The sequence below is a fragment of the Mobula hypostoma genome, chromosome 5 (genome assembly GCF_963921235.1).
Source record: "Mobula hypostoma chromosome 5, sMobHyp1.1, whole genome shotgun sequence".
Taxonomy (NCBI): Eukaryota; Metazoa; Chordata; class Chondrichthyes; order Myliobatiformes; family Myliobatidae; genus Mobula; species Mobula hypostoma.
This window is the reverse complement of record NC_086101.1, coordinates 88,552,423-88,566,085: the sequence shown is the minus strand read 5'-3', so window position 1 is coordinate 88,566,085 and position 13,663 is coordinate 88,552,423. Positions and strand designations below refer to the sequence as shown.

The following is a 13,663-nucleotide window of genomic DNA, read 5'->3' as shown; positions in this document are numbered from 1 at the left end:
CTTACTCTCACCTCCGCTTCTCCTTGTCAAAGCCTCTTGAGCCAAAGTTTTAGTTCCCCACACTAACCCTCTTCAATTCCAACAATGGCCTCTCCCACAATGCCCATTCAACTTAAACCTAATTCTTTTCATTGGCCCTTGCCATATGCCGAGTAACTCAAACGATCATATCCTCCGTAGAAAGTACCAACAGGCCCCACTTGATTTGTAACATCTGGCATATAATCTCCACGAGTATCTGCTGTCTGATCTCAAACTCTGCAGAAATTCCCAACGTTTCTCACTCACTTGAAGTTGTTGGCAGAGCCTCCTTATCTGAATTGACAGAAATATCAGATGCTTTAATATTTAACTGGATAAATACCAGCACACAAACATAGAAAGTCATTTGGTGATTGCTGCACATATTTAAATTTCCAGCAATTATGGTTGTGAAAAGAAACAACCGTTCAAAGTTCAAATTTATTATCTAAGTATGTATATCATATACAACCTTGAGATTCATCTTCTTGCAGGCAAACAAAGAAACACTACAGAATTCACCAAAAAAAACACAAAACGAGACAGCCGCATATTGAATTTACAATACAGGACAATTGCGCAAATAGAAGAAGTAAACAAAAACACAGAGCTGCAGAGTCCCCAAAAATGAGTCTAAGACTGCAGAGCCCGTTCAGTGCTGAGGTGAGTGAAGTCTGTCCGGGATCCCGATGGCTACAAGGTAATAGCTGCCCCTGAATCTGCCAATATAGGACCCAAGATTCCTGCACCTCCCACCCGTCAGTAGTAGTGAGACCAGCCAAATGCGAGCAGATGGCCCCTAACACTTGTTCGCTTTCCACTCTCGCCTTTGACAATTTTAATCTTTCTTGACACTTTATTCAGCACAGAGCAATGGAGCCGACCACAGGTTCGTCGTCCGCTATCGGGCCAAAATGCAGCATCCACCCCCAGCGACGGCCACCCCGGCCATACCTGTGCTCTTCCGAGTCTAGTTCGCCAGATTTCCCAGGAAGTCACAAGAGTGTCAGATCGGTTAGTCGGTCCAAAAGTACATCCTTAGAAGGGAAATTACAGGCTGCAGCTGCAGCAATCGAAGTTCAGAAATATTATCTTCTAGAGTACTTAGTAGTTTTGAGAGCTGTCTACAAAACATCACCACTGGTTGCCGGCACCATCTTGCAAATTCTAAGCCGGTGTAATATTGTGGAATTCCTTCTTAATACACAAAGACAGTTATTGCACTGTTAATCAGTGGTTTCTAGCTTTACAGCATAAACATTTCATGTTGATAGCCTCCACAGTCATCTGTGGCAATGAATTCTACAGGTGAAGATGGGGGAGGAGAAGATGGCGGCGCGACGGCAGCGCGCGCGGCCTCTCTGATGATGAATATCTGTTATCTGTCAAGTAGTGGACCGTGCACAATTTTGATTTGATGGAGACGGACGTGAGAGTACGGAGGAACATCTGAAAAACTTCCGAAATGCCCGCTTCGCTGCTGCTACTACTGTGTGGTAACCGGAATTTCTGGAGCAGCAGGTCCCGAAATCCTCGGCTTTGCTAGTTTCAGCGGCCGGGGCGAGGTCAAAGGCGCTCGGCAGAGGATGGCACTCGGGTGGCTGTATCGGAGGGGCTGGTCGGAAGCTCAAAGTTTTCGGACAAATGGACTCAGTGTCAGCTGTGGTCGGCTGCTTCGAAGGCATCGGGAAGTCGATGGTGTCTGGAGGTTTATGGCAGGGAGTTTCTCCCTTCTGCTGCGTACTATTGGGGACTCGGGAGTCAATCGACTCAGGGACTTTTGAGACATTTTTTTCCATGCCCATAGTTTGTTCTTCATCAAATTATGGTATTGCTTTGCACTGCTGTAACTGTATGTTATAATTATGTGGTTCTGTCAGTGTTAGTCTTTGGTTTGTCCTGTTTTCTGTGATATCACTCCGGAGAAACATTGTATCATTTCTCAATGCATGTATGCATTTCCAAATGACAATAAAAGAGGACTGAGTGTTCTCATAATCTAATCATCCTCTGGCTTAAGAAATTTCTCCTCATCTCTGCTCTAAAGGGACATCCTATTCTAATGCTGTGCCCTCTAGTCCTCGATTCCTTCATTAGAGGAAACATCCTTACCATATACATTCTGTCTAGGTGTTTCAATATTCGATGGGTAACAATGAGATCACCCGCCCCCCTCCATTCTTCTAACCTTCAGAAAATACAGGCCCAAATCCATCAAACACTACTCATACATTAACCCCTTCATTCCTTTCGCACATACAGGGCCCAAAACTGCTCTGAGCAGCCTTATACAGCCTCAACATTACATCCTTGCTTTTATATTCCGGTGCTCTCGAAATAAATGCTGACAGTGAAATAAATATGACCTCTTAGGCCCCCAGATGGGGCCAATAGAAAGAAGCAAGGTGTAAGCGGAGCGCCTTTGTGCTTGTGGGCCTGTGTTAAAGTGCTCAGGCTTTGGCTCAATGGGCTTAAGTGAGAACAGGTGCAGGTTTGAACTTCCGCTTGAGATGTCAGAGGTATGACTAGTGTAGATAGGATGGTAGTTCAGGCAGGGAACACCCCTCCGATGACATGTGGGATTTCAGATTACGTAATGGTCTCCCTGATGACTACATCTGCAGGAAATGCACCCAACTTCAGCCCCTGGCTGACAACGTTAAGGAACTGGAGCTGGATGCACTCAGTCCTTGGACTCACTTTACACCGCACGCTGTCGGAGCAGTGCTGTCAGGATAATCAAGGACACGACCCACCCAGCCAACACACTCTTCGTCCCTCTTCCCTCCGGGAGAAGGCTCAGGAGCTTGAACACTCGTTCAGCCAGATTTGGGAACAGCTTCTTTCCAATGGTGATGAGACTGCTGAACAGATCCTAACCCGGATCTGGGCTGTACCCTCCAAATATCCAGACCTGCCTCTCAGTATTTTTTTTGCACTACCTTACTTTCCATTTTTCTATTTTCTATTTATGGTTTATAATTTAAATTTTAAATATTTACTATCGATTTGTACTCCAGGGAGCGTGAAGCGCAGAATCAAATATCGCTGTGATGATTGTACGTTCTACTATCAATTGTTTGGTGACAATAAAGTATAAAGTACTATCTAGGAGGCTGAAAACCTCATAGATTAAATTTTTACTGCGGTGGTCACACTCGGAGTGTAGGAATCAGAGAGTTAATGGGTGACCACTAGGAGAAGTAAGGGGAGAAAGCAGTCAGTGCAGGGTTCCCCTGTGACCGTTCCAGTCAGCAACAAGTGTAACCCTTTGGGTACTGCTGGGGAGGATGAGCTATCAGGCATAGCAGCAGCACTGAGGCTGACCCTGAGGCCTAGCAGGAAAAGGTAAAGTCAGGCAGAGTGATAGTGATAAGAGACTCGATAGTTGGGGGGGGGGGCGGACTGCAAATTCTGTGACAGCGGGAAGAGAAGGCAGGATAGTGTGGGATAGTTGCCTCCCAGGTGCTAGGGACCAGGATGTCTCAGAGCAGCTGCAGAACACTCTCAAGAGGGAGGGTGAACAACCAGAGGTCATGTTGCACAATGACACCAATAACATAGGTAGAAAGGGGGAAGAGGTCCTGCGCAGTCAGTATAGGGAGTTAGGGAAGAAGCTGAAGAGCTGGACCTCCAAGGCAGTAATCTCTGGATTACTCCCAGTACTACGTGTAATCAGGGTAGCATTACTGAGTGCCAGAGGAAAGGGAGCAGGGTCGGGGTCTCAGACTTCTGGATCATTGAGATCTCTTCTGGTGAAGTTATGAACTTTACGGGTTACATCTGAACCCAATAGCCTTGTGACAAACAAGATAAAACCTGAAGGTGCTGGAAATCTGGCTTGAAACGTCAACTGTACTTTTTTCCATAGATCCTCCAGCATTTTGTGTGTGTTGCCCCATATCCTTGTGGGCAGGGTTGCTACAGCTGTTTGGGTGGGTTTAAAGTAACTTGAGAGGGGGACACAGGAGTGCGGATGGGGCAGTTGTTATAAAAGTCGATGCATTGTGTAGTGTAAATGTGACGTAGGACGGGCAGATGATAGGGCAAAAATGCAGTCAGTCGGATGAGTTGAAGAGTAACGTGGGATGAAGATCAAAAGGAGTGACGAATATAGGACTGAAGATATTATATCTGTATACATATAGTATATGGAACAAAGTAGCACAGTTAGAGATTGGCAAGTATGAAATTGTGGGCATCGCTGAATCATGGTTGAGAAAAGATTCTCGTTGTGGGTTTAACATTCAAGGATACACATTATATCGAAAGGACAGACAGGTAAGCAGAAGGGGTGGGGTTGTTGTTGGTAAAAAAAAATGAAATCAAATCCTTAGAAAGAGGCGACATAGGATCAGAAGATGTAGAATCATTGCGGGTAGAGTTAAGAAACTGAAAGGGTAAAAAGACCCTGATGGGACTTACATACAGGTTCCTGAACAGTAGCCAGGATGTGGGATATTAATTACAACAGGAGATGGAAAAGGCATGTAATAAGGGGAATGTTCCGATAATCGTGGCAAATTTGAATATGCAGGTAGATCAGGAAAATCAGGTGGGTGCTGGATCAGAAGAGGGGGAATTTTTAGAATAGAGCAGCTTGTGGTCAAGCCCACTAGGGGAAAGTGAATTCTGGATTGGGTATTGTGTAATGAACCAGATTTCCTCACCACCAACTCAACCTGTAAGTTAATCTTTAGCGAGTCCTGCCTAAGGATACCTGGTCCCTTTGCATCTCTTATTTCTTAATTTTCTCCCCATTTAGAAAATTGTCTCTACATTTATTCCTTATACCATGTGCATGACTAGACATTTCCCTACACTATTCCATCTGCCACTTCTTTGCCCATTCTCCTAATCTGTCTAAGTCCTTCTGAAAACTCCCTGCTACCTCAACTCTACCTTCCCCTCCAACTAGCTTTGTATTATGCGTAAACCTGGCCATAAGGCTATCAATTTTGTCATATACATCATTGACATAATAATGTGAAATGAAGCAGTCCAAACATCGAACCTACGGAACACCATTGGTCACTGAATATGTATAGTTTCAAGGATTCTGAACTGTGTTTCAAGACCATTTATCTTAAACTGATCTAAACTGATTTCAGGTACATTAACAATTTTTCATGTTGAGATTAAACTTTAGCACATGCTCTCATAGTGTATGTAAAAGCAACAAATAAGAGTATCTCTGTATATAATAATGGCAATTAACATCACAGTATCATAGATGATTTGAAACGGCTCATCATCATGATGACAGAGGTACCAGTCAAGCCAGTTCCAATGGCTAGCATCCCTCAGATCTCTCCCATCAACATACCTAACCAACCATCTCTCAAAAAGTTCTGTTAAGAACTGCTCTGGCAGCTCATTAAGCCCACATACCATCCTCCATGTGAAAATAAATTTGCCCCACAAGTTTCTATTAAATCCTTCCTTTTTCACTCCAAACCCATGACATCCAGTTCTTGATTTCCCAACTCCAGGAAAAAGACAAAGAAAAAGCATGCACCCCTATCTATGCCCGTCATGAACAATCATCCTCAGCCCCTACTCTCAAAGAAATGAAGTCCTATCCAGTCCAACCTCTTCCATAACCCAGTCTCTCGAGTCCCAGCAACAACCCTGCAAACCTCCTCTCCACTCCCTCCAGTTTAATTACATTCATCTTTCACAGCAACCAAAACTGAACGGAAGCATTGTGCCATCAGTATCCTACACTAACTAATCATGAACTCCCAAATATCAACCTCAATGCCCCGATTAATGAAGCCTCCTTCACCACCCTGTCTACCTGTGACTCCACTTTCAGCAAATCATTTACTTGAACTCCAAGATACCTCTGTTCTACAACACTCGCCAGGGCTCTACCACTCACTGTGAAAGTCCTACTTTGATTTAACTTTTCAAAAAGTCATACATCACACTTATTGCAATCCTGTAAACCATTTAGTTTGTAAAAGTTTCAAATAAAACTTGACGATCAACTCAGAACAAAATGTTTCTCCACCCCAGGATACACTATGAACTCTGTGCAGTGTATGGGAGTAAATCCTGACCAATTATTCAATTAACAATGTGCCTATTTCGAAACTTTGATGTTGTAAAATGCCAAAAGCAGCAACTCTTATCACAGCAGTTTTGAACATCTGTTGAAAATTCAAAACAGCTGCAACAAATAACACTATCTAAATGCAAATCGAAACATCTATGTCATTTTGTTACAATTTAGGCCCAATTGCATCATAATGGCACAGCGATAATGAAATCAATCTTTTAGTGAAAGGGGAAATAAAGCCGTTGCTGAGAAAACAGGCATGTTATTTTGGGTTTAGAGGCTTAGATTAGTCAAATCTCATGCAACACACACAAAATGCTGCAGGAACTCAGCAGGCCAGGCAGCATCTATGGAAATGAGTACAGTCCACGTTTCCGGCCAAGACCCTTCAGCAGGACTGGAGAAAGAAAGGTGAGAAGTCAGAGTTAAAAGGTGGGGATTTGGGAGGGGAAGGAGAAACACAGGAGATAGATGAGATTGGGGGGTTGGTAGGGGTTGAAGTAAAAAGCTGGGAAGTTGATTGGTGAAAGAGAAGAGATACAGGGCTGAAGAAGGGGAATCTACTTATGATAATGCCCCTGGAAATTGACTCAGTGGAAATTATGTAAAGTGCTTTGGTACAGTGAGATTGCATGTTTAGATTTACACAAGCTGCAGCTGGAAAATAGCAATACAATACTGCAAACTCCAAGTGTCCCAGATCAGATAGTAAAAGTTAGTTACAATTTTGTTTATGAAAAACACAATATCTGGTATATAACAAGATGGATCTCAAGTGTTTGGGAATTGGAAGGAAGGGAGAAGCTTAAGAAAATTATGAAAACTATGGATATGGTACAGAGCAAATTGTTGGGCACATTTGCTGACAAACCCCAAGGTCCTAGTAGGCTTCATCAAAGGGTTTTAAAAGAAAAGCTGGTGAGATAGTTCATGCTTTGATTGAAATTTTTTGAGATTACTTGGATATGAGGAAAGCTTTATTTGATTGGAAAATTGCAAATGAGATTCCTTTATTCAAAACGTTTTGGACACTGAAAGCTGAAATTGCTGGCCAAGTAGCATCTGTTATTAAATAATAATTAATAACATCTGTTATTAAAATTCTAAAAGCTGAAGTTATAACAGTCAAGCACCTTGAATCATTCACAGTAATCAGGCAAAGTTAATGAGGGCTTGGGAAGGAAAAATCTTGTCTGATCACTTTGTTGGAGGTGTTTGATGAATAAAGGGGAACTTATACTTAATTTTCCAGAAGGGCTTTGATATTGGACCACATCAAAGGTGATTGTGATAAAGAAAAGCGTATGGTCTACAAAGTAACTTACTAGCCTGGAAAGAAGATCAGCTAACTAATAGGAAACTAAGATGTAATGAGTGGCATGCTGAGGCCTCACCTTTTCACAAGTTATTGGATGGAGGTACCAAAGATACGGTTACTAATGAGACAAAGTAATACACACAAAATGCTGGAGGAACTCTGCAGGCTAGGCAGCATCTATGGAAAAAGTAGTTGACGTTTTGGGCCAAGACCTTCTGAAGGGTTTCAGCCCGAAACATCAACTGTACTCATTTCCATAAATGCTGCCTGGCCTGCTGAGTTCCTCTAGCATTTTGTGTGTGTTGCCTGGATATGCAGCATTTGTAGATTTTCTCTGATTGTGATTGGTCAAAACTCATATTGAACATAAGGTTCTTCTGTGCTTCTTTCGTTTTCCTACTGCTTGAAACCCTCGCAAAACAGGTTCTTCTTTTGGAGAGATAGAATAAAGTAGATATGTGAAGATGTGTTTTTATCCGTATGTGGGTGTTTAAATCAGGGAAAGAATCTAGAATATAGAAGATAGAATTTAGGCAACAAATGTCTCTTCACAACCACATAAAACAAAGAAATAAGGACAATGGTATATTTAAGAACTAACTCAATATATCCAACTTTGATTTTCATGTCTACAGAAAGTGTTGTGATAAATTCACAGAAGCTGAATACTAACTTTTCTGTGAATCCTTAAATTTAAAGATACTAGTTACCTTCCTGCCTTTAAAACACCCACAAACATCCATTTGCCACTTCCATGAGTCCAGGCACTAATAAAGGTATCCTAGCACCATGGGACAATTGGCTTTGGAGAACGTCAGGCAAGAACATAAAGGGTAAAAGGTCATCCTCAGCTGTTTTTACAAAATAGACTATATAGGAGTGCCTATGTGTCGGCCTGTTTAAGGTACACTGACTCAACGGGGCAGAAATTCAAAAGTGGAATACTACACACAGCCACCAAGTTGAATGCAAATGATCATAGATGAACTTCTCTCTCTAAAATTATTTTCCAAATAACAATGCATGATCTAATTGGTATTTATTTCACTAAGTGGGATAAAGGTCAGTTGTCTCACCTACTCCTGCTTTGCTCAGTCTCACATTCCAGCATCCACTGATATAAAGTACTGCTTAATAATAAAGCTATCATAAAAATGAAAATCATTTTTTGCAATATTTATGCACTTGAACACAATGAATATCTAACTATAACCAAAAGACAAGTATAGTAATAAAACAGTTGGTTTGATGTTATGCAGATCTATGTACCTTTTTGAAGAGTAATTATTTTGGAAACTGCCAATGCCAGGAGGTGTGCCAGCCAGATTTCACTGTGCATATGTGTTCACACTTTGTTTTCTTAGCTCATAGTCCCCATAAATAAGATAGAACACTATGTAAGTTGTCAACTGAGAAAAGAAAGTAATTTGGCACACACTCAGCACATTGCAAATCTACAACTCTACCCTAAAGTCAGCAACACTGCTGTATTCCTGTCACAAATTGTGTTTAAAATTTAGCACTCCCTTTCACACTGCAAGGTGTTACACTGACTAATAGCAGCACCATTGTCTATAATTGGGAAAGTCACTGTAACCTTCAGTCTTTTTTTTAAAAAGATCACACAAACTCTCCACAACGATAAAGGATGTGGAAGATTAGTTTGCACAATGTGCTTGTAAAGTTTCCTTGCTTGATTTAGATCTCAGTTCTTCGCGGACTACCAAGCTGAAAATCATCTCTCTCAACTAACAAAATGCTGAAATTTTGTCCTTTCCATGCAAGAAAACAAAAAATGCTGGTACAGAGAAGAGTGGTAAACTCTAACAACAACGGTCTGACCTGACCTGAAGATGCTGCTTTTCTAACCTACTCAGGACCTAACAATGGACTAAACGTCAACTCCCCAGACTTGCTTGTCCAACATTCAGCACTGGATGAGCTGCAGTGTTATCCAATCACGTAGGAAAATGAGTGACAACATCTTTCTAATTTCTATCATTGCCATGTCTGCACACTAGGAAAGTGAACTGTGAGAAGGACAGAGGAAGATTTAACAGGATTTGGAGAGATCAAGCAAAGAAATAAGAAGCTGGTAGATGGCGTGTTATGTGGGGAAATAAAATTATGTACTTTAGTCATCATCATCATTATATGCCGTGTTGTATGATATAAGTCATCACAGTCTTATGACCATAATTGTTCGTAGCAAATTTTTCTACAGAAGAGGTTTGCTCCTGCCTTCCTTTAGGCAGTGTCTTTACAAGATGGGTGACCCCAGCCAGTATCAATATTCTTCAGAGCTGTCTGCCTGGTCACATAACCCGGACTTATGCTACGCACCAGCTGCTCATAAGACCATCCACCACTTGCTCCCATGGCTTCGGATGACCCTGATCAAGGTTGGGGGAGGGGGAGGCTAAGCAGGTGCTACACCTTGCCCAAGGGTTACCTGCAGGCAAGCAGATGGAAGGAGCTTTAGGAAGCAGAATAAAAAAAAATTTGTTTTGAAACAGTAAAACACCAGGAAATGTTCATGTGCATTCAAATCCTGATGTGCCTGTTGTGTGAGCCAGAAATTAACTTTTATTACAGCAGACATGCGGGAAGAAAAATGACACATTGGGTTTTTATGCAGTAGGGTTGGAATGCAACAGTAAATAAGACATGATGCGCTTGTATTGAGTTTTGCTGTGACCACAGTTTCTGCCCTTCTGTCCAAGGAGGATCTAATTGACTTTGAGTCAGTGCAGTACTGGTGTGCTAGACTGCTTCTTGAGCTGACAGTTCTGTGAGAAGACGTTAAGTAGGATCAGCCTATCTTTACTGGAACTTAACAGAATGTGAGACATTGCATCTCAAACATCTTGGACTATGAAAGGAACTGACAGGAAAAAAATAGTATAGCCTGTGTCTTCTAGTTGGAGAATCTAAAGTAGATAGATGACTTTCTGTGCAAAGTATGAGCCATTATGGGTATGGTGAGAAGATAAAGAGAATCTGCTACCTCACGTCTCTGGATGCTTAGTTAGTGTGCATTTTCAAGACAGACTAATTTTAATGAATGAAGACTAACGTGATCAGGCAGTGATACAGAGGTAAAGGATCTTACTGCAATGTAATGCATTCTCAAAGAATTACCTGGCACTTCCCTACTTCTATTTTGTTTCTTGGCATCAAGTCCGCTTCGCTCTGCAAACTTGCAAGGACTTACTTAAACATTTAGACTAGTGGTTACATCATTGTACATGCGTACAATTGCTTGCCACCAATACAAATGATCAGTTACCTGCTGTGCCTATGGCTTTCTGCAAACTAATGAGCATCTACTAGATGCTCAGTTATAAGTTATAAATAAAATGCTTCAGTTGTTCTAGCATTCATTATCTGGTTTGAATTTAGCATTCAGGTCCATTACTTGCTTTTACACAGCACCATTAATTTAGAAAAATAACTTGTGGCATGTCTCAGGCAGATTATCAAATAAAATCAGACACTGACTCACCGTGGGGAGGGGGGAATGACTTGCATTCAAGAGTTTGGTCAAAGAGGTATGGAGCATCTTAAATAAGGAAGGAGGGGCAAGGAGGCAGAGAAGTTCGTGATGAGAATTCCTGATACAAGTGTCAAGGCAATTGAAGACACAACTGGAATAGAAATCAAAAATACATTCAAACCCTGAGCTGGAGGAATGCAAATACTTCAGAAAATCGAAGATGGAAAAGGTTATAGAAACAGCAAGGGGATTCCATATGGAGATTTGAAAGGCAGTGAGAGGATTCGAAAATCAGTCTATTCATGCAGGCTGGAAACAAAATGCAAAGTCAGGAGATACTATACTATGTTTTGGATGAGCTTTAGTTGACAAATGGCTTGGTGACCAGTGTATCAGTGATCAATGTTGGTGTGGTTCCATTTTAAACGTGTTGGGACGCAGGCAATAGAAGTGAATTCTGCACTGAACCATAGCCTTATTCTTAGTTCAATCCATAAAACACTTCCAGTGGGATCACCAATTATTTCTAGGGCTAACAACAATTTACAAAACTGACAAGGTTAAAAACTGACCTTCCATCAAATGTAATAATATGGGGATCAGTGAACGAATAACAATTTCCTGTTGGAATGTCCTGTACAGTGACCTATATGAAGAAAAACAAAAAAAAAGTTATTATATAAAGAAACTATTAAAATTTACTCAATACTTAACTTCACCAATTATATGCACAAATGGTCTGCTAACTATACAACAATAGATCGACAATTAGATGTAAGAGTGCACTTGGCTTAAGGTGAGTAGTTTTCTTACCTCCAGTTCTTTTGCCAGCATTACAATGTAATTTTTTTTTTGGTTAAAGTGTAGAATGTATCAAAACATCCTGTTTTAAATTTGTGTTGAGAGTAAGTGCCTTTAAAGTTTCAACGATTCTGCTTTTATTATATTATTTCATAGCTATGTAAATTGTACACAGCTACACTGTGAAGTAAATTCAGATTTTGCTCCCCTGTTGCTTCACTGTTTAAGATTTCATGATAAGCATCATTGTGGCCAACGGTGCTTAAGGTGAAAGTTCAAAATGTGGCTCTTTAAAATGTAACATGCACCATTGAGCAAAGTCGGGTTATGAAATTTAGCAGCAGCTGGTTACATTCAACAAAAAATATTTTACTCCATTACACTTCAAATATTTAGAACTTCAGTTTTAAGAATTAACTGCTGCTTGCTTTGAATTAGGAATCAGTAAGAATCCTCACCAGCCAGGACATGCCCTCTTCTCAGTACTACCATCACGGAGAATGCACAGGAGCTCAAGGACCCACACTCAAATTTTGAAGAACAGCGTATTCCCCTCCACCATCAGATATTGATCAGTTCCTGAACATGTCCGCACAACTTAGCTCTCTTTTTCACATTACTTAGTTATTTTTATAGATTTCTTATGGCAACGTATAGTAATTTTTAAATGTACTGCAAGTACTGCTGCCATAAAACTACACATTTCACAGCAGATGTCAGTGATAATAAACACGATTTTGATGCAAACACCCAGCCACCCATCCACCACCACCCCAATTTGGTTAGGCACTGACCACGATCACCTTTGTTCTAACTACAGCTTCCTGAAATGCTGCTTCTGTCAATCATTTCTTGCCATTTTTGAGTTGACTGCTGATCAGGTATTTGCAGAGTGTCTTAATCTGAAGTCTCTCCAGACTTGTGTCACCAAAATTGAGGAAGACATATTGATCGTGCTGAGCTTACATATCCACAGGATGTCTACACTGGTTAATATCTAAGCATTCCACTTTAACAATCATCATGAGAGTAATACAGGGACTGTAAATAGGTAAATTGCTTTATTTCTGTCACATGAACTGAGGTACGGTGAAAAACTTCACTTTGCTTGCTGTCCTTATAGACGATTTCAACTCACCGGTGCACTAAGGAAGTGCAAGGGAAAACAATAACAAAATGCAGCTGTAGTTACAGAGAAAGTGTTGGGCAGACAGACTTACCACTGCGGGATAGAAGCTGTGCTCAAGGCTTCATACTGAAGGGAAGGGAGAGAGAAGAAAGAAAGTCCAGGGTGGATGAAGTGTTTGATTCTGTTGTCTGTTACACCAAGGCAGACTAGCTTCCATCATGTACAGAAATGCGTCCACAACTCTGCAGTTTTTTTGTGGTCTTGGGCAGAGCAATTGACATCACAAGCCATGATGCATCCAGATAGGATGGTGTTATCAATAAAAATTGGTGAGGGTCAAGGAGAACATGTCAATTTCCTTTTAGCTCCTAAGTAAGCTTCAGGTGAGCTTTCTTGCCCATAATTTCCATGTGGATGACCCAGGACAGAGCATTTGTCATGTTTGCTCCTCGTAACATGAAGCTGTCAATCCTCTCAACCTCAACACTATTGATGTAGAGTGAAGTGTGCACACCGCTCCTCTTCCCGAAGTCAATGACCAGCTCTTTTATTTTGCTGACATTGAGGGAGAGGTTGTTGACATGACACCAGAAACTCCTCATCTCCTTCCTGTACTCTGAATCATCGTTATTGGGGATATGGTCCACTCTGGTAGTAACATCTGCAACTGGTAGATGGAGTTAGAACAGTTGTGAGTTTATAGACAGTAGACTAGGGGGTTGACGATGCAGCCTTCTGTAGCACTAGTGTTGAGGATAATCATGATGGAGGTGCTGCTGCCTGCCCTGACTGATTGTAGTCTGTTGGTTAGAATGTCAAGGATCCAATTGTAAA

General features: G+C 41.3%; 1 protein-coding gene across 1 annotated transcript in view; it reads right to left on the bottom strand.

Annotated features, from left to right (window-relative positions):
- Window positions 1–13,663, bottom strand: part of si:ch211-246m6.5 (von Willebrand factor D and EGF domain-containing protein) — a 327,759-nt gene that overhangs the window by 215,120 nt on the left and 98,976 nt on the right. Inside the window, exon 9 of the mRNA XM_063049712.1 lies at window positions 11,472–11,545. Coding sequence (XP_062905782.1) covers window positions 11,472–11,545 — 74 coding nt within the window. The remainder of the gene's footprint in view (window positions 1–11,471; window positions 11,546–13,663) is intronic.